This window comes from Vicia villosa, linkage group LG2, assembly GCF_029867415.1.
Source record: "Vicia villosa cultivar HV-30 ecotype Madison, WI linkage group LG2, Vvil1.0, whole genome shotgun sequence".
NCBI lineage: Eukaryota > Viridiplantae > Streptophyta > Magnoliopsida > Fabales > Fabaceae > Vicia > Vicia villosa.
The window spans coordinates 200,569,015-200,594,246 of record NC_081181.1 but is presented as its reverse complement, the minus strand read 5'-3'; the positions used below and the strand labels follow the sequence as shown (position 1 = coordinate 200,594,246).

General features: G+C 35.9%; 1 protein-coding gene across 1 annotated transcript; it reads right to left on the bottom strand.

Annotated features, from left to right (window-relative positions):
- Positions 1-18,907: 18,907 nt before the first annotated feature.
- Positions 18,908-25,220, bottom strand: LOC131651070 (uncharacterized). Its single transcript, XM_058920748.1, has 2 exons — positions 24,774-25,220; positions 18,908-19,033 (listed from the first exon to the last, which is right to left on the bottom strand). Exons 1-2 carry the CDS (start codon positions 25,218-25,220, stop codon positions 18,908-18,910), a joined length of 573 nt encoding a protein of 190 aa, XP_058776731.1.
- Between the last annotated feature and the right edge of the window lie 12 nt (positions 25,221-25,232).

The following is a 25,232-nucleotide window of genomic DNA, read 5'->3' as shown; positions in this document are numbered from 1 at the left end:
CTAGTTTTATTAATTATATATTAGGATTATTAGTATTAATGTAAATATTATTATCAAAATTATTTTTAATTGTTAGGATTAGTTGGGCAATAGCCCCATTAGGTGTAGAAAACCCTAATTGGGATTAATATAAATATAACACTTTTTTACTGTACAAGGGAGGGCCGGAAAAAAAAGAGGACGCTGCCTCCAGGAAAAAAGAAGAACCGAAAAGGCTAAAAAAAAAAACTGAAGAAAATCGTAACAAACGGAGAAGGAATTTCGATCAAGACCCAGCCAATTCAGGAACGAAAACAACTCCTCGCCGTCTTCCGAAGGATTCCTAATCACTATTGTTCATCAAGAACTTACGAAACGCCATAGCTGAGCCACGGTTTTGGGGCTCGTGATTTCGAATTTGAATTCGTTCATTCATGCGATATAAATAAGATTTGAATACATATTCCTGTTCTGGGTGATGTTTACAACGCGTCTGGGCTATCTAATTTGAATATAATTGCAGGTTGAGGGGATCACCATGGCTAGGGTTCCTAAGCTCTAAATTGGGGTTTTTGGGTTGAGCTTGAAATCAGACCAAAAGATTGATGCTATTGTGTTCGTAAGGTTATATATAATTGTTCTGGGCTATGTTTTTGTGTTTCTTGGCCGTGATTTGCAGGATTGATGGGCATGGGGTTATAGCTACATGTGGAAAACCGTAGCAAGAAGCGTTCCTAATTTGCAGAATTTCCATGGGGAAGAAGAACAGTCCGCGTGTATTGTTTTTTTTTATTTTGTTTTTGAATTTTAGTCCGCGCGTTTTTTATATATAATCAATTGGAATCATTGTTTTAACATCAACTTGATGCAGCGCATTTGGTTTAGGAGAGAAGCTTGGAACCAGAGGGACCTGGGTTCGATCCCAGCGTCCAACATAACATGTATTTTCTTCTATTTTCGTTGGTAATATATGTTTATGGATCCAGCGCTTCCCATCAACAATGGCATACGGTGCACTCCCCTCAACAGCCGTTGGATGGCAAGCTATTCAGATCTAGCGTCCAAAGAGTGAAGGAGCACCATGGAGCTTCGCAGGCCACACACACAGGATCCGATCCAGGTTTTATATTTATTTTTTTTTTATATTATTTGTATATAACTCATATGTTATTTAATTGTAAAAAAATGTGTATAGATTTAATTTAATTAATTTTAATTAGGTTAGGATAAAATTAGGATTAGGCTAATATTAGGATTTAGGATTTATCTTCCGATTATTTTAATTACTCGATTTAATTATTTTAATTAATTTTAATTAATTTTAATTATTATATTAAATCACAAAAACCTATAAAGGTTTATACTATTAGGGTTTGTCTAATCCCATTGCCCTTTGGCAAAAACATCAATCCTTGAATAATTCTCTCCTCGACCCGACTAAATCTATTAGTCGCATTAGACGAGGGATAAAAAATACGTAAACTTAAAACACACTTAATTTGCTGCCCGCGACGATCAATCTATCGATCTGAGTAACCAGCAATGCCCTAATCCGTTAGCTATACTGGCCAAATCTATTGGTCACCGCATCTAACGGTGCCATATCAAATCAGGGTTGTACGCCCAAATCTTAAAAAACACTAAACCACGACACTACGGATTTTCATCATTGTCAATCAGGCAATTCAAAATGCCTTTCAAATCACAACTTCTAAAACTACGATAGGCCATTCAAAAAGCCTTAAAACTATATCAAATTCAAATTCAAAGGCGTACAACCCTGTGCCCGAACTACGTTGACTCTGATTCTCCCTAAGGAGATACGTAGGCACTTGGCAACAAGGCGAGTCCCCCTCCCTAAAATCTCAATTTTCCCCTATTCAATTCTTTAGCTATTAAACCTCAACATTTTAGCCATAAACCTTTACCTTAGATTCAAAGCCGATAGGAAAGGGTTGAGGGTGCCTAACACCTTCCCTCGACCTGATTATAATAACTTACCCCGAATCTCATATCTGCGTAGGGTTTCCTATTCGCCCTTCAGAATAGGTGGCGACTCTAAAAGTCTAAATTTTTAGGGCAGGTTGCTACAGCTGGCGACTCTGCTGGGGAACTAGTGATAACAAAACTGTAAATTATTATGCTCCTTTAGGTTTTGGCAGGGTTTAGGTTTTGGCGAATCATTTAGGGTTTTGGCAAATTTTTTAGGGTTTGGTTTATTCGCCATTTTAGGGTTTGTATTTTTTTATAAATATCTAAATTTTTATTTATTTATTTATTTAGTCGCAATTTCATTTATCTACAGTGATTTAATTAAATATTTGTGTACTTGAATATTTGTTATTTTACTGCATACTTTGGGTTGTATATAAATTGCGTTAAACCTAAGCGTGGGAATTATAATAATGACCAGAGGGGAATTACATCGCCTACGAGTCTTATTATAATTCCACTCAGAGTGGGTTGAATATCCGGAAAAGTCTGATACGAGGCTCGACCTTGTTGAGGGCTGGACTTGGTATTTGGCTGATCTCTCTGGGAACCTACCCCTAAAATTCGAACCTCATGGATAAAATGAGTTGTTCTAAAATCCAAAGAGACAAAAAATCTCGGCGGCTACGAACAACCCCATGAGACCTTCTAGAACATACCAATGGGAAGGGTAGGCACCCTAAGCCGTTACGTCGAACCTATGAACCTAGGGCCTATGTGCTTACGTGCTTATTATATATGTGCAATTTATATGCTGCGAATGCCTTGTATTTTAAGTTTTTTGCAGGTACTCCTACACGTTCCCTGGCCTGCAGGGACTCTATTGCTAAGACCATGTCCTTCCCACGAGGGGCATCTACATTTAAGCACGTCAATTGGCCTCTCGATGGCCATGCGATCTAGTGACTGTCTTGAACGGTCACCTCGTGCCTACATCTACGCATTCCCTAGCCTATAGGGATTCTAATTCTAGAATCGCATCCTTCATACGAAGGACATCTTTGTTAGCATACATCAATTGGCCTCTCGATGGCCATACGATCTAGTGATTGTCTTGAACGGTCACCCCGTGCTTGCTCCTACGTGCTCCCTAGCCTATAGGGATTTTCTTTTACATCCATATGACGCGTCCTTCCCCGAAGGACAACTTCATTAGTATGCGTTCGATTGGCCTCTCGATGGCTATGAGATCTAGTGACTGTCCTGAACGGTCACTCCATGCTTATTTCCGCGCACCCTCTAACTTGTAGGGTTTGGATCCCCATCTATACATCTGTCATCCCTAGCCTGTAGGGATTTCACTTCATCCGATATTGTCCTTATATAGATTGTGTTCCGCATAGAGAACCTTCCTACCAAGGGCAACTTCATTGGTACACGTTGATTGGCCTCTCAATGGCCATGAGACTTGGTGACTATCTTGAATGGTCACCAACCGCCACCTTCTACATACTCCCTGATCTAAAGGGTTTCCATTGGCATGTCATAACATCTATCTCGCAAGGATTTCGCTAGGGTCTAATGTCACCTCTAAAGTTATCCCTAGGATTATATGTTACACGTCTGCATTGCATATACGGAGTTACAATACAAGGAGTCCCGCATACCCATGCATTTGCATTTCCATGCATTCATACATTTACATTTGCATCTTCGCCCGCATCCACGCTTCCTGTGCTAGCCGGTTTCCCGAAACTCCCGAAGAAAGAAAAGGGATCATAGACTATGGAGAAAGGAGGATAAATCATTGGGAAGGAGCAAAAAAAAAGGGGGATGTCTTTCACCACGCCAGCCGCATGTCCATGCCTTTCCGTAACGGGTTGTCATCGAGCAAGGATTAGTTCAACAAAGAAGTTCCCTCATAGATACACTCAAGATGTATCTAGTCATAAAGGGGTTCATCTTAGAACATATCAAACTTTCAAGGACGCTCAATGATAACCTGGGGGCAAGGATCAGTCCAACTGGGGCAATACCCTGAACAAAGATGCATGACTACGATGGAGGGAATGCGACGTATGTCAACCCCACACCAAAGGGAAAAAGGGTCATAGGTGATACTATCCTTAAGAAAAGCAAAAGAGGTTCAGTCGAAGGAAACTCATGAAGTTCCGATACGACGAAAACCCACCGCTAACGATTTATTCCCAACAGGTTTGACATGTCCAAGGAGAATCCGAGATTACCCTCACTTCTACAAGTTCATTAACTAAGGAGTAAAACCAAGTCGATGGATCTACAAAGGAGATTATCCCTAGGGTCAATAGGTGTCTATCATGCTCAAAATTTCAACCTCTACGATCGTTAAGTGCCACTCAAGATAAAAGTTGTACCTTCGAATCAACAATTCTAATGGGATGACCATGCAGGTTTTGGAGTCGATTCATTCGTTCACTACTACGACTTTCTAGTCGCACACTTCTATTTTTAGAATTATTAACAAACTTGAGGGAGAATGACGAATACAAATGACTAAGTCCAGCTAAACATATGCTTTCAAGGTAAGACCGAGCCGAGGATGTACAGGCATTGCTTCAATTTCTAAACAGTGGAGATATAAGGATGTTAATCCCTCGTTACCCCCCTCGAGCCAGGAGTTGGAGTTTGTTTCTACTTTTCAAATAAACCTTGATTTTAACCAGGGGCAGGGTAGACTTCATTTAATTCAATGGTGTATTTTAGTTGTCAAGAGAATCAGTCAATCCATACAAGGGTTCAAGCATAAGGATCAAGCAAAGCAAAGGTTCGAGCACATCTTCTCCCTCGCATTCATCTAAGAATGAGGAAGTAATGGAGATAACCGTCTTCTTCCTCATTACATCATTCAAGATCGAGGAAGTAACAAAGGCGAAGCTTGCAAATCAAAACCAACATAGCAGTCACAACATTCAATATCCAAGGATCAATCTCAAAAGGAGAATTCAAAAGAAAAAGGAGAAAAGCGCCCGCTAAGTCAAAACGGAAAATTGCATAAAAGAAAACAAAAATGACTTAGGCAAAATTTAGGGCATCCCGATGGATCAAACTCGAAGGAATTGGTTCATGCAAAAATAAGGGATAAAAACAAAACAAAGGTGAAATGCAAAGGATAATCTTGTGACTGCTAATTCATCGAAGCTTCACATCAATGCTTGGATCTTTACAATATTTTCATCAATGCTTGGATCTCTACTAAGGCTTACGCTCAACATCAAAGCTAAAATGATTCTCTTGCAAACAAAGCATATCCATTGGATTAAGCGAACTTTTAGGATTCGGAGAACATCAAGGAGAAAGGGGTGGGGTAAATAAACTTTGAGCCTTATATCCATTGTTTCTTAAAATTGTGAACCAGGCCAAGTTACAACATTCAAAAGTCCTAATTGAGGCAAGGTTAACTTTGAAAGCATATTAAGCAGGATTCTGTTATCACTGACTCCTAAGGTTTGTTAAAACTATTTCTAACCACTGCGCTTCTTCAAGCGTTCTTTTCAAAACCATCCAGTCCTAATTCATAACGGACTTCGATTTCAAAACTTGCATACGCATCGCATTGGAGTTACTTCTCAAAGGGTACAACGCCATCTACGAACATACACTTAGCATCGAGGAGATCTCGAAATTGGTTTAATCAAAGGCGATCTTTCTAATAAAGACTCTGGAATGGGGGGAATCACATCTAGGGGGTTCCCCTTGACAGGGGCAAAAACTCAAGGATCGCAGGGGCATACAAGCAATAATCCTATTAACCGGGGGCATTCTTCCTAAAGGGAAATCGACTTGGGTCATATCTCGAAAGCAATCTCAATCAGGGGCATGTCAAACATGGGAAGAATTCAAATTCAAAAGGATAGAACAACATGGATAACCCTCCATATCCCGGAAATCAGGGGCACACCCTTCATTCTAAACGTAGAAGCACATGACAGGGTTATTTTCCTGGGGCACTTCCCTCATAAGCATTCTTTTCCACTAAACATTGGGGAATTGGATATCGAATCCATAAGGCAAACAATTCAAAAGGTTTAAGGTGTGGGGAACCTCAAAAGGTTAAAGGTGTGGAGAACCTCAAAAGGTTAAAGGCGTGGAGTAATTCAAAAGCCCAAACTGGGGCAAGGCGCACAACATAAAGGCGTTCTCACACTTTACAACATCAAACAAATATTTCTCCTAACTACGATCATCAAAGTTCAAAAACAGTATCGGGGAATCGCGCTAGCATCACACCCCATCTTATCAAACAAACCTGCAACTCCAGCGAACTATATACGCTTTGGTTATTAATAACCTACCATTGGAGCATCATACAAATACATACAAATCATGCATTACATACATTGGTTGATACATTACACCGTAACTTTTTACGTAGTCTTCTTTAAGACAAATCTCACGATCCTTTCTAGGAGTTTCCTCAAGCGGTCTTATTCAAGACGAATTGTCATCCTTTTCAGGAATCTTTTCAGGTAGTTTCCTTCAAGGCATTCTTTCTCTAAGTACCTTTTAAGGTAGTCCTCTTCGAGACATTCTTGTTCTAAGTACCTTTTCAGGTAGTCTTTTCAAAGCGATTTGGCATCCTTTTCAGTTTTCTTTAAGACAAATATTCATATCCATCTCGGAAAACCTTTTCAGGTAGTCTTATAGAAGACGTTGTTTCATTCCACACATTACATCAATCAACATATGCATAAGCATGAGCATTATCCCATACATCCAAACATCCAATTCAAAACTCTGGTGCTAAGCTATACTATCCACCTGCTTCCTGGTAACCTTACCGATGCCAGTAACCTTACTGAGATATTCTTCCCAATCACCTGATTGATGTTTCCGGTAACCTTACCGATGCCATTACTGAATGTTTATTCTCCAATCACCTGATTGACGGTTTCTGGTAACCTTACCGATGATAGCAACCGTGCTGTTCATTTCACTCATAAAACATATACATACGCATTAGCATATACATATCATATGGGGCATTCACACATTACATATCACAGAGGTCCAATTTTCATTAGCATTTCAAATCCTTACAAAGTCCAGTTCTCGTCCTGGCAAATCATTGCAAAGTCAGTTCCCGTCTGACTGTTACATTAAATCCAATTCTCGTTTGGTAGTCAGTTTCCGTCTAACTGTTACATCATAATCCAAATCCCATTTCAAATCCAATTTCAATCTCAAACTAAATCGTAACCCTCGCGTTACGTCTTATCACGGCAGTGATAATGGCAATTTCAAATTCAAATCGTAACCCTCGCGTTACGTCTTATCACGGCAGTGATAACGGCAATTTCAAACCAAATCGTAACCCTCGCGTTACGTCTTATCACGGCAGTGATAACGGCAATTTCAAACCAAATCGTAACCCTCGCGTTACGTCTTATCACGGCAGTGATAACGGCAATTTCAAACCAAATCGTAACCCTCGCGTTACGTCTTATCACGGCAGTGATAACGGCAATTTCAAACCAAATCGTAACCCTCGCGTTACGTCTTATCACGGCAGTGATAACGGCAATTTCAAACCAAATCGTAACCCTCGCGCTACGTCTTATCACGGCAGTGATAACGGCAATTTCAAACCAAATCGTAACCCTCGCGTTACGTCTTATCACGGCAGTGATAACGGCAATTTCAAACCAAATCGTAACCCTAGCGTTACGTCTTATCACGGCAGTGATAACGGCAATTTCAAACCAAATCGTAACCCTAGCGTTACGTCTTATCACGTTAGTCCCTTGGCAGTGATAATGGCACCTTCAATTTCAAATTCAAAACGTAACCCTCGCGTTACGTCTTATCACGTTAGTCCCTTGGCAGTGATAATGGCACCTTCAATTCCAATCCAAATCGTAACCTATCGCGTTACGTCTTATCACGTTAGTCCCTTGGCAGTGATAATGGCACCTTCAATTTCAAATTCAAATCGTAACCCTCGCGTTACGTCTTATCACGTTAGTCCCTTGGCAGTGATAATGGCACCTTCAATTTCATTTAAAATCGTGACCTATTGCGTTACGTCTTATCACGTTAGTCCCTTGGCAGTGATATGGCACCGAGTTCTTTGTTACGTTAGTCCCTTGGCAGTAACCAAAACTCTATCCTATTTCAATCTCAATTTCAAATTCAACCCCAACCATGACTTATTGCGTTAGTCCCTGAGCAGCAATAAGATTATGTCTTATCACGTTAGTCCCCTGGAAGTGATACAAAGCTACGTCTCTTTGCAAGTAGGGATTTACTTTCCCTGATCACAAGGTTTCTCGAACAGTTCTTCAAGTTGGGTTTATCACGTTAGTCCCTCGGCAGTGATCTTCTTCAAAACTTCACCCAACAACCAAAGGTGTTATCTTTCTTTTCAGAGCTACTAACATACTTCAACTAACATAACTAACAATCATGCATCATTCAATTGCATATCTCATTCATACATAATGCATATACAAACATCGCTCTCATTTATTTTTGAGAAGCTTACTGCATCATACATCGCATGCATCATAACATTGCATAAAATTCAGGTTTCCTTTTAGGCCGTGCTACAATCGAAACACAGTGATTCCTTTCGAAAGCATCTGCTTCGCATTCAAAAGAGAGGGGTATTTACCTTGGGTGGCATCTGTAAGCCCATCTCCCATGGAATTTCTTCCCAACAAAGGCAAATTTCAGGGCATTTCAGTGTTCAATCATCTTCTACCTTTAGATTACGATAGGCAGACGTGCCTATCCGACTCTTCAGGTTTAAGAAGATTGAACAGGGGCAGCTGTCATACCCCAAAATTTGCCCGATCAGATCTATATCTTTTAATTCATTAAGGGTCAAAATTAAGAGTCATGGGGTTTGACATTCCTATTGTCAAACCCGCCCTCTTATAAAATATCCTGAGAAATAAATGGGGTGCGATTAACAGGTGTTTCAAGGGTTTCATCATTTGTTAATATTATTTTTCTTTTACTAACATTTGCATTTGTTTTTTATTTTGAATTATTATTAGTAATTTTTATTACTTCTAACTATTAGTATTTAATATTGGTAATTTTATTATTAATATTAATATTAATATTAGGTGATATTATTAATATTATTTTAACATTATTCTTATAGAATTTGTATACATTATTATTAACTAGTTTTATTAATTATATATTAGGATTATTAGTATTAATGTAAATATTATTATCAAAATTATTTTTAATTGTTAGGATTAGTTGGGCAATAGGCCCATTAGGTGTAGAAAACCCTAATTGGGATTAATATAAATATAACACTTTTTTACTGTACAAGGGAGGGCCGGAAAAAAAAGAGGATGCTGCCTCCAGGAAAAAAGAAGAACCGAAAAGGCTAAAAAAAAAAACTGAAGAAAATCGTAACAAACGGAGAAGGAATTTCGATCAAGACCCAGCCAATTCAGGAACGAAAACAACTCCTCGCCGTCTTCCGAAGGATTCCTAATCACTATTGTTCATCAAGAACTTACGAAACGCCATAGCTGAGCCACGGTTTTGGGGCTCGTGATTTCGAATTTGAATTCGTTCATTCATGCGATATAAATAAGATTTGAATACATATTCCTGTTCTGGGTGATGTTTACAACGCGTCTGGGCTATCTAATTTGAATATAATTGCAGGTTGAGGGGATCACCATGGCTAGGGTTCCTAAGCTCTAAATTGGGGTTTTTGGGTTGAGCTTGAAATCAGACCAAAAGATTGATGCTATTGTGTTCGTAAGGTTATATATAATTGTTCTGGGCTATGTTTTTGTGTTTCTTGGCCGTGATTTGCAGGATTGATGGGCATGGGGTTATAGCTACATGTGGAAAACCGTAGCAAGAAGCGTTCCTAATTTGCAGAATTTCCATGGGGAAGAAGAACAGTCCGCGTGTATTGTTTTTTTTATTTTGTTTTTGAATTTTAGTCCGCGCGTTTTTTATATATAATCAATTGGAATCATTGTTTTAACATCAACTTGATGCAGCGCATTTGGTTTAGGAGAGAAGCTTGGAACCAGAGGGACCTGGGTTCGATCCCAGCGTCCAACATGTATTTTCTTCTATTTTCGTTGGTAATATATGTTTATGGATCCAGCGCTTCCCATCAACAATGGCATACGGTGCACTCCCCTCAACAGCCGTTGGATGGCAAGCTATTCAGATCTAGCGTCCAAAGAGTGAAGGAGCACCATGGAGCTTCGCAGGCCACACACACAGGATCCGATCCAGGTTTTATATTTATTTTTTTTTTTATATTATTTGTATATAACTCATATGTTATTTAATTGTAAAAAAATGTGTATAGATTTAATTTAATTAATTTTAATTAGGTTAGGATAAAATTAGGATTAGGCTAATATTAGGATTTAGGATTTATCTTCCGATTATTTTAATTACTCGATTTAATTATTTTAATTAATTTTAATTAATTTTAATTATTATATTAAATCACAAAAACCTATAAAGGTTTATACTATTAGGGTTTGTCTAATCCCATTGCCCTTTGGCAAAAACATCAATCCTTGAATAATTCTCTCCTCGACCCGACTAAATCTATTAGTCGCATTAGACGAGGGATAAAAAATACGTAAACTTAAAACACACTTAATTTGCTGCCCGCGACGATCAATCTATCGATCTGAGTAACCAGCAATGCCCTAATCCGTTAGCTATACTGGCCAAATCTATTGGTCACCGCATCTAACGGTGCCATATCAAATCAGGGTTGTACGCCCAAATCTTAAAAAACACTAAACCACGACACTACGGATTTTCATCCTTGTCAATCAGGCAATTCAAAATGCCTTTCAAATCACAACTTCTAAAACTACGATAGGCCATTCAAAAAGCCTTAAAACTATATCAAATTCAAATTCAAAGGCGTACAACCCTGTGCCCGAACTACGTTGACTCTGATTCTCCCTAAGGAGATACGTAGGCACTTGGCAACAAGGCGAGTCCCCCTCCCTAAAATCTCAATTTTCCCCTATTCAATTCTTTAGCTATTAAACCTCAACATTTTAGCCATAAACCTTTACCTTAGATTCAAAGCCGATAGGAAAGGGTTGAGGGTGCCTAACACCTTCCCTCGACCTGATTATAATAACTTACCCCGAATCTCATATCTGCGTAGGGTTTCCTATTCGCCCTTCAGAATAGGTGGCGACTCTAAAAGTCTAAATTTTTAGGGCAGGTTGCTACAGTGGTAACTAATGTGGTAGGTCCTGTTGGTTTTATATTTAGGAAGTTACTGATTTCACTTGCTTGAAGTTGCTGGTTTTATTTATACATATTGTATAATTCATAATTTGTTTTAACTTTTTTGTAGGGAGGTAAACTCCATCAACCACATTAGTACAAGAGTCACAATTATTATGACTTACCCAGTGTAGTTCTTGATCCCCTTTTCATATTATGAGCTTTTATTTTACTATGTATACATGGTAATTCTACCTTCCTATTTTTTAGGTACTTAATGCAATTTAGCTCATTAGAGGTCACCTAATTTATGATAAGGTTAGTTTCTTGATCTAGCTCATAAGGGGCCATCTAATTCATGATAAGTTTGGTTTATTGGTCTAGCATGTCTACTAGTGGTACCAATATGTTTAAGCTTCAAACAAATATTGTTCTGTGCACTGGTTGTATGAATGTGGTGTTTAAAAAAATAATAAACCACTACTATTTAACCTATATTCTAGTCCTAGAAAGAGTAAATGATACTGAACTCTTTTTTGTTTTTTAATATAATCAGTTTCAACTTAAGAATGTAATATTTTAGCATATAACTGAAATTGTTGAATGTTTTTGTTATCTAAAGAGAACAATTGGAGTATGGAATGTAGAAGTGTATCCTAAGATAGAGCTTCATAGTTAGAACTAGTGAAAGCACAAACAATACCATATATAATGCGAGAAATTTTGCCGACGGTGAATTGGAAAAAATTGTTTTATGCATTTGATTCACTACAATTAAATGTAAACATATTTGTACATATTTATTTTTAAATTTTTAGTATTGATAAGCAGACATGTTAGTTTTATATGTTCTTTAATTTTTCCTGTTATAGACTTAAGAAGAATGCATTGGCATATATATGTTATATGTACTTGAAGACTAAAACTAGAGAACAATTAATAATCTATTCTAAGTAGTGATGCACTGATTAACCTCATCAATTATTCTTGGTGTTGGTCTTAGTAATTGTTATTTCAAATGTTACTTAATTTTCTAAGTAAGCAAATTGTTTACTCTGATTAATCTCATCATTGCAGAGACCTCAGAAACGATTATTTTGCAGACCACAAACGATTAAAATAAATGCATTTAATAATAGTTTTAAAAAATCTTATATTTAGAGATAATTTTTAAATGAAACTTATTTAGGAGAATTACTAAAAAGTTATTGTGTTCATTGCATCATAGAAGTAATTATGAGTTTTTAGATAGTGAGTGAGTGTGAGTGGAGAATTTTATAAAGGGAATTTTATAAACAAGTGTACCATTAGTCAGCATTCCAATCATATCTATTCAAGTGATTAAGTCATTTAATCATAGATTTTGTTAGTTAATATTATCTTAAGTTATCTAATTTTGTTCTCCATACATGATCTTTCAGGTTTATCTATTATTTGGGGATGTAGATTACTCGTATATGGATGGATCAACAAAACTACAATTTTGGAAAGAAGTTTTTAGAGTTTTTGGATGGATCAACAAAGCTACAATTTTGAAAAGAAGTTGTCTGGGTAAAACGCGGGGACGGTGTTATGCTATGATACTTCTCAATTTTGTTTTGTCTCTTCTAAGTTTGTACTTTGACTGTTCTCTTAAAATATATGTTTTTAGATATAACATTGCAATTTTTTATGTATGGATCATGTATGCATTTACAAAGGCAACATTCGTTGGATATTCATAAATAGGTTCTGGTGTGTCATAAAAAGAGAAATTAAAAGTAGGGTTTGTTTGAAACAGGAATATAAACGTCTTTAAAATGGGAAATTTTTTTAAAAAAATATTAATTATAGCGTCGGCCAAAGCCGTCGCTAAATTAAACGCACGAAACTTGTAATATGCTAGCGTTGCATTTGACCGACGCTAGGGTATGACGTGTAAAACATAGTAATTGCGCAAGCCAAGCATATGTAAGCACGTGTACACGCTAGCGTTGCCTGTGGCCGACGCAAAACCTGCAATAGTGTTGCTTTTCAACCATATTTTAGCGTCACACTAGTGTTTCTTATAGCCGACGCTAGGCTTAGCGTTGGCTGGACGCTATGCTTAGCTTCGAGCTTTGGAGCGTCTGCTACGACACCGACGCTAAGCCGACGCTAACAGTGACTAGCGTCGGTTTTTTATCTTTTAGCGATGGTTTATGGCCGACGCTAAAGTGCAGTTTTCTTGTAGTGAAAATTAGGGTATGACAATACCTAAAGCTTTACCAAGACTTTCAGAGTTGAAAAGTGTCACGGCGGAAAAATTGAGATTAAATTATTGATTAAATTAACTCACAAATAATTGTCGCTGATAGCTTTTGTTAGGGTTTGTGTTTCAAGCGGTGTTCGTGAAATCTTGAGTGCTAGAAGAAATGGTAGTAATGATTCAGAGGCTTGTGGTGGTTGAGGGGTGGAGAAGGGGTTTTGGCATCAATAGCACCATTAATAATGGCCATTGTAGATCAGCCAGAGAAAAATTATTGAAGATAAAGTGATAGATATTTCTTGTGAAAAGGGATAAATATTTTACTTAATAGTATTTTAATAAGGATTTAATGGAAATACACCGACAGTGTAAAGCAGTTTTACACTGTCAGTGAAATCCAAACCGTTGAATTTTGTAAAAATTTAATTTTTTTCTTTAAATTAAATATAAAATATTTAATTTTAAGGGTTGTGATACCCTAACCGTGTAAAAAAATTTACACCGACATTGCAATACCTTTAAGCAATAATAATAATAATAATAATAATAATAATAATAATAATAATAATAATAATAGAATGATTAATTTAAATAGTATCCTAAAGATAACTTTTCATCAAATAATGTTAACGATCGTTCAAATAAATTGCTAAGAGTTTTTCTTTTAAAAAAAATCAATTACTAACAAAAATTATTTAAAAAAAAAAAAGCATTCCATATTTAAATTATATCTAGACGACAATTCTAAATTGCAAAGTAAATCAAAGAGAGTCATAAGTTCCAACTTCATTATCAAAATCAAAATCAAACAATCTCTCATCAAAAACAAATCATGCATAAACTTCAAGCTCAATCCCATTCCCTCTATCATTGAGATCAATTACAATGTAAAGAAGAAAATAATATCAAATATTTCACATGAGAAATTAGTAAAATAATATCATCATCAAGCAAGTCTATTTTAATTATATGAATTTATAAAATATATTTATTATAAACTAATGAAAATTAATCTTATTAAACAGGTCCAAAATATTTATATTAACTAAAAATTTGCATTCAAGGAAATAATCAACACAAAGTAAATAATACTAGATTTTTTATCCCTAAATAATTCTCTATCTAATTATTTCTCCACGACAATTTTAAGATGCAAAGTGTACTGATGAGAAACACAAGCTCCAACTTCATTAGTAAGATCAGAATCAAACACTTGATCGAAATCGAACAATTCATGAACTTCTTGAACGATCCTCTTTGTTAGCCCCTCAAGTGATTTAGATGGAAAATCGGGATGACACAAGATAGATTGAATCCAATCTTCACCTTCTTGAAAGAATCTCTTGCAACTCACTTCTTCATAATTGTGGAGCAATGTGTCCAGGTGTGTAACCGAATTAGAATCAACTGACCGAGAAATAACTTTGATATAAAAATTTAACTGATCACTAGACTTGAGTTTCGGGCATTGCATCTCTAGATTATAAAGAGTTGCTTCTGCACATGGTGATTGTGTAGAGAAGGAGGGAGACATGGTGGTTTTTCTTCTTCTGAAAGCTTCAGTTTTTTATCTCTATAGATTTATTGTGTGCTCTTTTTTCATATGGGTGGAACCCTATTTATAGATGAGGAGAAGTAGGAGGAAAGAGTTTGTTTTTTGAAATTGCTTATTTTTCGATATGATATTGTTGGAATTGCTTTATTTGGGTTTGTTTTAATTTGTTAGCGTTTAACTCTAGATTTTGTATCCTAATAAAAAAAATGTACCTAATAAAAAAAACTAGATTTTGTATCTATGTTTGATACGATGAATCGTTAAGATTTTTATTTAAAAAATATAATTATAAGGAGAAATTTTATGCCAAAAAAAATCCTAAAGATCGTCTAAAAAATTTACTAAACAAAAATCAATTAATCAACTATTATCTAAAAAATTATAACATAATTGTTATCTTATTTATGTTAATTTTTCCATATTTACCGCAAAATAATTGCTATCTTCATTTTTCATAATAAGTCGGATGGTTTTAATTATTTTTTAATTAAAAATATATTAGATATAAAAACCATGATGATGAAAGTATCTAAACTTCATGGATTCGACACATTTGTGTTTTCTTTAATATTATAAATTTATAATGGTACATTTTTTGATAATTTATTTTTAAATTAAATATTAATGTAATTCTTTACCGTTGTTTATATCTACCATGATGATTTTTGTTACTTTTTTTTTTTATTTCTTTTATATAGTGGCGTCATTTTTTTCATTTTTTTTAGTATGAAAATATTTCATATTTCTCGACAGTTGGTCGTCCTAACCGTTGTGATATATTTTCTCATTTATTTTAAAAAATTTAATTAAATAACTCTGATATCATAACGTGTTTTTTCAAACAACCGTGGTGAAATGTGTTATTTAGAAACATAAAAGACAATTTAACTTGTCTATTCAGTTGTCATTTTTCCATTTCATTATTATCGTTGAGAAATCATTCAACCTTAACACGTTATCATCAGTATTGCTAAGAAACCATTCAACCCTAACACGCAATCGCCATTGTCGTTTGTTCTTTGATCAACGTATATTTTACAAATATCTTTAGGTATGAATATGCATGCTCTTAAAACTAAACGATCCGGATATAATCAACTTGCCACTAAGGCACCACACAGAATTCATCTCATATCAATGAAAAAATAACCCACCACTAAGGCAATCCTCCACAAAGACAACCAGTCACGCTAAGGCAAACAGTGCATATGCCATGAAATGATGATGCAAATGCAAGCACGCCACTTAGGCGAATCCTGCCTATTAGACAATCATACACTCCAAATAACAATACATCATCGTGCACATGACTAAAATCACAACCTCTTAATAATCAATTTCACCACTTAGGCAGACACAACTCAAGCAATATGAAAACACATACATACATTAATAATGTACAATCACACCAGCACGATTCATTGGACCCACATCGCGACCAGACATAATAATAAAAAATCACAAACAACACAATATTTCATCCACATCATATCAGCACACTCAAAAATACAATATATAAAATTAGTATTCTTATTTTTAAATTACCGAATAACTATATTTCAATCATCCTTTTCTCTTTATAAAAATTATGCATTATATCATTTTATTCTATAATACCTAACAATTAGTTTCGTTATAATCAATATGGAGAAGTGCTCGTACCTTAGACGTTTTGTAAGTACAAAGTGCGCCTAAGAGTAAAGGTGAATTAGGACTTTAAAAACTTTGTCTGGTTTTTATGAATATTGGTTCTATCTTTTCTGGTTATGTTCGGCTATGAAAATGGTAAAGTGCAGAAAATAAAAAATATATGATGTATCCTGGTTCCCCTCACAATCTGTGAGTATATCCAGTCCTCTTACGCGGTAAGAGATTTCAATATATGTTTAGAACTTTGTGCAGGAATATCCTAGCCATTATACACAAGTTTCTAAGCCAATCAATAAATAATTCCCTTATGATCTTTAAACACTTATTCCCAACAATCCTAGAAAAATAAATAAATATGACTATAAGATGATACAATCCACCTTCTTATAGAATCCTTCTAGTACCAAACAATCTTTGATACTAAGGTCTATGTAAAAAATTCAATAAATAGAATATAGGTGAAGTTTGTAGAATGGTTAAGAATTATTCCAAAGAATAAAAGTCTTTTTCTCTTTCTAATATGAAAACTCAAAATAAATACTCTCTAAGTGCTCAATATACTTTATTGAATATGATATGAAAGTATGATAAAAAAAATTTGTTGGAGAAATTATGCTGAGAGTTTTTGATAATTTGTTTGAAAGAGGTAAATAAAAAATATAACTTTGAACTCAATCTATAGAGATGATAACAATCATTCTAAATCATGTCAACGGTTGATAGAAAATAAGAATTTTTATCCTTGAAAAGATGTAATGTTTACCACAAGAAGAAATGATGAATGTGTGCAATAAAATAAATAATTTTTCACTTCAAGTACAAGTGCAACCAATTGCAATATGACTACAATCGACTGAACATCCTACAACGAATTAAATATTTAAATATAAAACAAATGACAACCGATTGCACAGAAAGGACAATCGATTGCATACAGTGAAAAATTTAAATTTGTTAACATGAGATAGTGCTTGCAACCAATTGCTCTCAAACTACAATCGATTTGTACAAAGAAATATTTTGAAAAAAATCTTAGCAAAAAGAACATTATCATGCAATGCTTCAAGTTTTCGACAAAGATTATCAATCCAATTTTAAAAGCATTTTCGCATGATATATGCATGACTTAAAAGATTGGGCACTAAGATTATATTTGCTAAACGTTTATATAACTTAGCACTTGAATGATCAAAACTTTGCAAATAAGGAGCATGTCTTCAATCTTTTCTTTCTTCTTCTTTCTTGAGTACATCATTGGAGAGCTTTGTCTTCATCAAAATATATATAGGAAGCTTGTCTTCACATTCTCCCTCCATTTTTATGATGACAAGTATGGCACTTTAAAGCATGATCTTGAAATCCTCATATTTGATTAGGATCACACATGAAGCTCCCCTAAATTTGATATCCAAAAGTTTGATAGAAGCTCCCCCTAAACTTGACACCTTTGCCTTAAAAATCTTGAAAAGTTTTAACAAATACAAGCACAAATAAGGATACATATATTCCATACATTTCCTCTCCCCCTTTGGCATTATAAGAAAGAAGGGAGAAAGAAAATAACAACATACACATAAAAGATATAATATTCAAGCATATTTGTTAGGAAACCACACACAAATCATACCATAAACATAAAGGAAAGATAAAAGAGAAATTGTTCTAACATAAATGGACATGCAAAGAGAAATCAATATGAACTTTTGGTTCATATACACTTCAGGGTCACTTTCTGGTTGATCTTCATCATGTGGTTGAATAAAGGGATAATTGTATGGTTGAACTTCAAGGGATAAGGGATAATTGTATGAGCATAGAGATGGTAAAACTGATCATTCATGTTGCGATTCATGTATTTGAGGTAGTCAAACATCTAATTATCTAAGATGTCTTCTGAAGGAGCTTGATCTTCAGGAGTTGAGATGTACTTGACCATCCGGGCGATAGGATCAAACTTCACACCCATATTGGTATTACAATTTTTTGTGGAGTAATTTCATGCTTGGACGACATCTCAAGTATTTTTTCGCCTGCCAGATTAACATTAAAATATTGAAACACATGTGTTAACCAATGAGCATAGAAAGTACATAAGCGCTTTCATATTTTACAACCATGTGGCTCAGAATAACAAAGGACCAGTTCACTTGAATGTTATGCTTCATAGCATACAGGATCTGCATCTCATAATCATTCACATCAGAAAAATTTAAAAATTTCGTCATAATGACATAGGCTAGGAAGTAGTGGAGGTTCTCCCAATTTTTTTTGTCTTGTTTGGAGGAATTTCTCTTCAGACGTTCTTGAATTACCAAAATAAAAGCCTCTTTTGTTCATATATCCGGGAAGAGATCGATTTCAGCGCCGAGTCTGATTCTTACACCATCATAAGGAATACCTAAAGCTTTACCAAGACTTTCATAGTTGAGAAGTGTCACGGCGGAAAAATTAAGATTAACCTATTGATTAAATTAACTCACAAATAATTATCGCTTGTAGCTTTTGTTAGGGTTTCTGTTTCGAGCGGTGTTCATGAAATCTTGAGTGCTAGAAGAAATGGTAGTTATGGTTCAGAGGTTTGTGATGGTTGAGGGGTGGAGAAGAGGTTTTGGCATCAATAGCACCATTAATAATGGCCATTATAGATCAGCCAGAGAAAGATTGTTGAAGATAAAGTGAGGAGAGATTTCTTGTGAAGAGGGAGAAATATTTTACTTAAATAAAGATTCGTTTTTCGAAAGTTGAATGAAACATGATAGAGGCTAAGAGTATAACATGTAAGACCACATAAATAAAGACACACTTTTGATACCAAAAGCAAACATTATTTTTAATAATATATTAAACCAATGCAAACTAAAGCAACCGTTAGCATTATGCATTAAAAAAAAAGTTTTTTCTTTACCCACCTCCCTATGGGGGTCACCCCCAGGAAAAACCCCAATTTACCCCTGCTTCGGAAATGAACTTTCGAAGTATTATTTTTTTTAAAATTTTCTCAGAATTCGGAAGTTCATCTCCGAAAACACCAAATGGGGGGTGTTTTCGGAGATGAACTTCCGAAAACACCTTTTTTCAGATTTTGGGGGGTTTCAGAAATGAACTTCCGAATTATGCAGAAACTGTGTTTTTTTTTTATGATTTTGGAAACAGCCTCCTATTTTTAATTAAAGAAAGACGGCAAATAAAATAAGCGATATCTAAAAAGAAAATACTAATATACTAATATGATAAGAATAGTGATATATACAAACCGTTCCGATCCAAATCCAAATAATAATAGTGTACGAAAGATACAATCCGAAAACAAAAAAAAATAAACCCGACCAGTACTGGGTATGCCTAACCCTCTCTCCCTGGGCCCTCCTTTGCCGCCTGTATGCCGCCGCACGGCTCGCATCAGTGACAATCATATCCATCACGGCGACTGCCTCTGGACCGCCCTGATGAACGACACCTCGATCCAACGTGTCCCGCCCTAGCATCTCTATCCGCTGGCAGATCGGCAGGAGATCAATGGCGTGGTCATCCTCGGCCTGCTGGTTCTCCAAGATCTCCTCGTGTGCTGGCCTAGGAGCGCCGGGAGCGTCGGGTGTCAGTAGAGGATGTGACACCGGTAGAACCATGTGACGTACCCCTCCACACTGTGCCAGTCCTGGGTGACCCGCATGCGACGATACTCCTCTGGTATCACATGATGCTCCCAATCCTCAAACATGGCAGTGAGCTGCACTCTAGTCACTGTGTCGGGAGCAGCCTCAAAAGGTGACCTAGGTATCATCTGCACGAATCCGAACTGCCGCATGCACCGCTCAGGGAGATACCGGACCATGATGGTAGTCCCGCATGCCAACCAGCCTGAATATAGAGATATGTTGTCAAAGGGGACAACCTGAGTGTAGTCACTAAATGGCCTCCAAGTGACGTCATCGTGCATCGTACGGTCCAGGTACGCACGGTATGGTCCCACCGCATTGTTCCCCCTCTGGAGAACGTATCTGGCGGCCCTGGGCATGGCATCAACGTAATGAGGATCAATGTGAAAGCCGTGGATCCGGGAGAAGTAAGAGATGATCCAGCTCTGAAACATTAATAAATACGAAACATAAGTAAATACGAAACACAAATACGAAACATAAATAAATACGGAACAATTAAAATGAAATGTACCGTGAGTAGTGTGCAAGATCCGGTCAACTGCCTCGTCCTCCAGTTGGAGGCCTCATTCAGCTTCTAGTATAGGTATGCCAGAGTAGCTGCGCCCCAGTTCCACTGGTGAACGGTGGTCAAGTCCATGAAGTAGCGGAGGTAGGTCACGTCGACGTACCTCGCACTCTTGTCCACAAAGATCGCAGCGCCTACCACATGCATGTACCAGCACCGGAGAGCGCAGCCACGGTGATAATGTGTAAATAGCTCGTTACCCGCATCCTTAGCCTCGGCCGCCACCACCAGGTGGTGCTCGAAGTAGCGGCTCAGTATGGTGAACCGGATATGAGGCCCAGATGTCGTGGCGCACTCAAAGTCAGCAACTTCGGGTTCCATACCCAAATAGAGCGCCATCCACTCAGTGGCTTCGACCCTCTGGATCCGGGAGTGGGTCAACAGTGGCCCCCTGATCGGCAGGTGGAGAAGACACTGCACATCATGCAAGGTGATCAACATCTCCCCAACCGGCAAGTGGAAAGAAGACGTCTCCTTGGGCTACCGCTCCAAAAAAGCCCCCTACATGCAGTGGCTAATGGTGGTGTACCCCGTCATACAGAGCCCTGAACCTCTCACAGCGTCGTTAAACCACTCAGCAGTCGGTTTAAACAGACTGAAAATCTTTCGGGCATGGTTCACCATTTTCAACGGCTCTCTCTCCTGTTACAAAAAAACAAATAAAAAAGTATGTTAAATAGACGGTTAATAAAATATTGAATAAACGTCTAAATTATAAACGGTTAAATAATGTAGTCGGGCAAATTAAAAAAAAATACCTCTCTCTCCCAGATCCGCCGAGCGACGTGATCGCGGTAGGATATCAGCACTGAAGTGTCACTAGGCCCTCCCGGGAAGCCCTCCTCCCCGAGTGGAGGGTCAACATCCGGTACATCCTCCGCCTCGTGGTATGATACTGCCACCTCCGGTACCTCCACCTCCTCCTCCTCTTGCTGGCGGGAAGAAGATACCTGAGCCAGACGACTCCTCGAACCAGATGCGGAGGTACCCTCGTCCATCTCCACGGGAACTCGCACACGTCGTCCCCGGCCCTGCCCTTGTCCCCGTGTCGACGCCAGCTGCGCCGCCCGCTCGCGTCTAGCCGACGCAGTCTGGGTCTCTCTACCTTGTTTGATGCTTGCTACGTTGTCTGACATGTTCTTGAAAACAATTGAAATCGATTAATATGCGAGACAACATAAAGAACTAAAAAAATTACACTTCTGATACAATTCGGAAGTTCATTTCCGAAACTAGGAATGGAGGTGTTTTCGGAAATGAACTTCCGAAACACCCCTGCGAACAACTTCTCTGCAACCTCCAATGGCAGACCCCAAAATCCTAAAACATAACTAATTTTATTCATTCTAAACAACCTAAATAGCAGTTTAGAGTTTGACTAATGGATCTAAACAACCTAAGCAACCCTAATAGAGATATAATAATGGATCTAAAAATTGAAAAAAATGCACTAAACTTACCACTAATAGAGTTTTGGATGATTTAGATTGAGATTGGAAGAAGATGTTAGCTATTTCTGATACTTCACACTTGCTTTTTGCAGAAATTTTGAAGAGAGGTTGAGTTTAGAATAGGATTAGGGTAAAATGAATGGGGAGGGGGCTGTTTTGCTTAATCTGCAAAACGCCCAGTATTTCGAAAATGAACTTCCGAAATTCTATTTTCGGAAATGAACTTCCGAAATAAAACAATTTTTTCAAAAAAAAAGGCGCTTTCGGAGATGCATATCCGAAAACACCTTTTTCTTGCATTTCGGAGATGCATTTCCAAAGTCAGGGGTAGTTTGGGTTTTTCACCAGAGATGTGCTAGAAGGTTGGGAGGTCTATAAAGAAATTTTCTTAAAAAAAACATATTAAAATTTAAAAAAAAATATATATTTTTATTCATCTCAAACTTTTACGAGTTAGACTTAAATCCATAAATAGATCTAAATAAAAAGAATTTGTTAAAGTGGAAATCTTTAACAAACAACAATCAAATAACAAATTCAATAAGGTGTAATTAATTAAATACAAGAAAATTATTTTAATTGTAACAAAATGTATTGAATATATATTTGGTTTAAATATATTATTTATTCAATAAATTTAAAAAGTGAAATAAAGATGGAAGAATATAATTAAAAAGAAACTGAAAATATCATAAAGTAGATTGTGATAAATAAGGATGTCTGATTTTTATTTTTGTCTACACGAACTCAACTCATTCTATTGTACTTTTTATATTTTATTTAAAATATGGTTTTCTCATTACACCTAAATAGGATGAAAAACACCTCCGAAAACTCCAAAATACCCTTCAGATATCTATATTCGAAGGCATCATTTTCACACTTTAAAATATTTCGAATATGCATATTCGAAAACTTTTTATAAACGTTTTTTATTTAAACGTTGGATTTAAAATGTCAGAGGTTTTTTTTAGATAAGCATATTTGAAGAAATTGAGAAATTTAGGATATTGGTTAATTCGGATATGCATGTTCGAATTAACCAATATCTAAACTTATTTTTATTTTATTTTAAGAAGATATTTATTTATAATGTAATTAAATTAAGTTGTTATTAGTTAATAATAAGTTAAATATAAATTATTATAAATAATAAATAAAGAGATTAAATAGAATTTTAATTTTATAATAATTTATTTGTCACAATTTTTTTTAAATTATAAAAGTAATTACTTTTAAAATAATTATAATAATATGCATTATAATTAATACAACTATTATGTTAAAAATATATTCCTATTAACATTATAATTATTAATTTATATTAACTTATTTTTAATTAATTTTATATGAAAGTAATATGTTGATTTAAATATTTAATAGGTTGATATTATTATTATATCTAGATTATAATGATATGTATTTAATTATATATTTTGATTAATACAATTAATTATACTATTATTTGAAATGATTCACCTTTATTTTAATTTTAAAAAAATATTGAGTTATTTCGGATATGGATATCCAAAATATCTCAACGCAAAGAATTGGGTTATTTCGAATATGCATCTCTCAAAACAGTAAAATTTATAAATTTCGTTTTTTTTTTTAATTTGCCAATTCATTTGAGATAAATTACTAATAATTTTTATTAGTTATAAAATAAAATTATTTCTAGTTATTAATAAAGGTAAGCAATTCCATAAAAATTGTAACACCTTATGGGTGTTACTTTCGAATGCCTTCGAGGCACTCGTTTTTTTATAGAAAACAATCTCATGTATTAGATGAAAAAGAGATAGTACAAATATAGAGAAAGAAAATGTGTTAGGGCATTTAAGATCCACATATTAACAACAACGTTAATAATTAAGACTAACAAGCTATGGACATCAAAAAGCTTTGAGAGATTAGAAACCAAAAGGAAGGTACCAATCCAAAACTTTAATCTAATCAACCAAGCAAAGTTCCCCCGCAAGAGACAAGTGAGTTTTTGAACCTCAATCTTTAAATCTATCTAGTTACGGATCATGTCTTTACCTTTGACACTAATTTTATCGCACTCAAATCAATTATTCAGGTTCCCAATAATGATTAATCTCACAACTTGTGGAAGAAACAGTTGTTGACTGAAAAAGAGGAGTTTGATTTGCCACATCCTTAATAAGATTCTTACTCAAAAACACATTTCTTTTTTTCAGTGGCGGAGCCAAAAAATTTATATAGCCTGGGCAAAAAATTTAACTGAACGTTACATGTGACAATATATAAATAATCATAAAGTGTGCTACATAAGAGAGATGAAACCTCACCTGCGAATAGTGTGCTAAATAAAATTAACAGGTAAATGCCCTCTCCGAGACTTCTTTGTGGTGAATGTTCGAATAATATCAACATCTTTAAGTGACTTGAATATCTCCCGCTCGGTGTAACATATCATCAAGTCATTGAACCACACGTCGTTGATCTTGTTGCGCAAATTAGACTTGATAATCTTCATTGCTGAAAAAGCTCTTTCAACGGATGCTATCGACACCGGCAATATCAAAGCCAACTCAATGAGCTTGTAAACCAATGGAAATACCAAATATTTCTCAGTTTGAACCATCTTCATAGCCAAACTTTGAACATCTTCACAAGAAGTAAAAGAAGCATGCCTTTTTACTTGATGTACATAAGTCTCAAGTTGCTCCCTTATTGTTCCACGGTCACCATCAGAAAAGTCTACATGATAAATATTAGCAAGACGAGCAAGCTTATCAACATCAAACTTGGAAAAAGAGTTCTTGGGGTCAAGACATGAGAAGAAATCCAGCACAACGTTACTTCCTTCACAAAACCGGTGATCCATCTCCACACATATTTTGTCAATAGCAACATAAAAAATATCTGCACGATAATGGTGATGATTAGTGACAGTCCTCCCTTCTTTTCTTGAACGTCCCCGAACCGGTATTTCTTCATCCATTAAATAAATCAT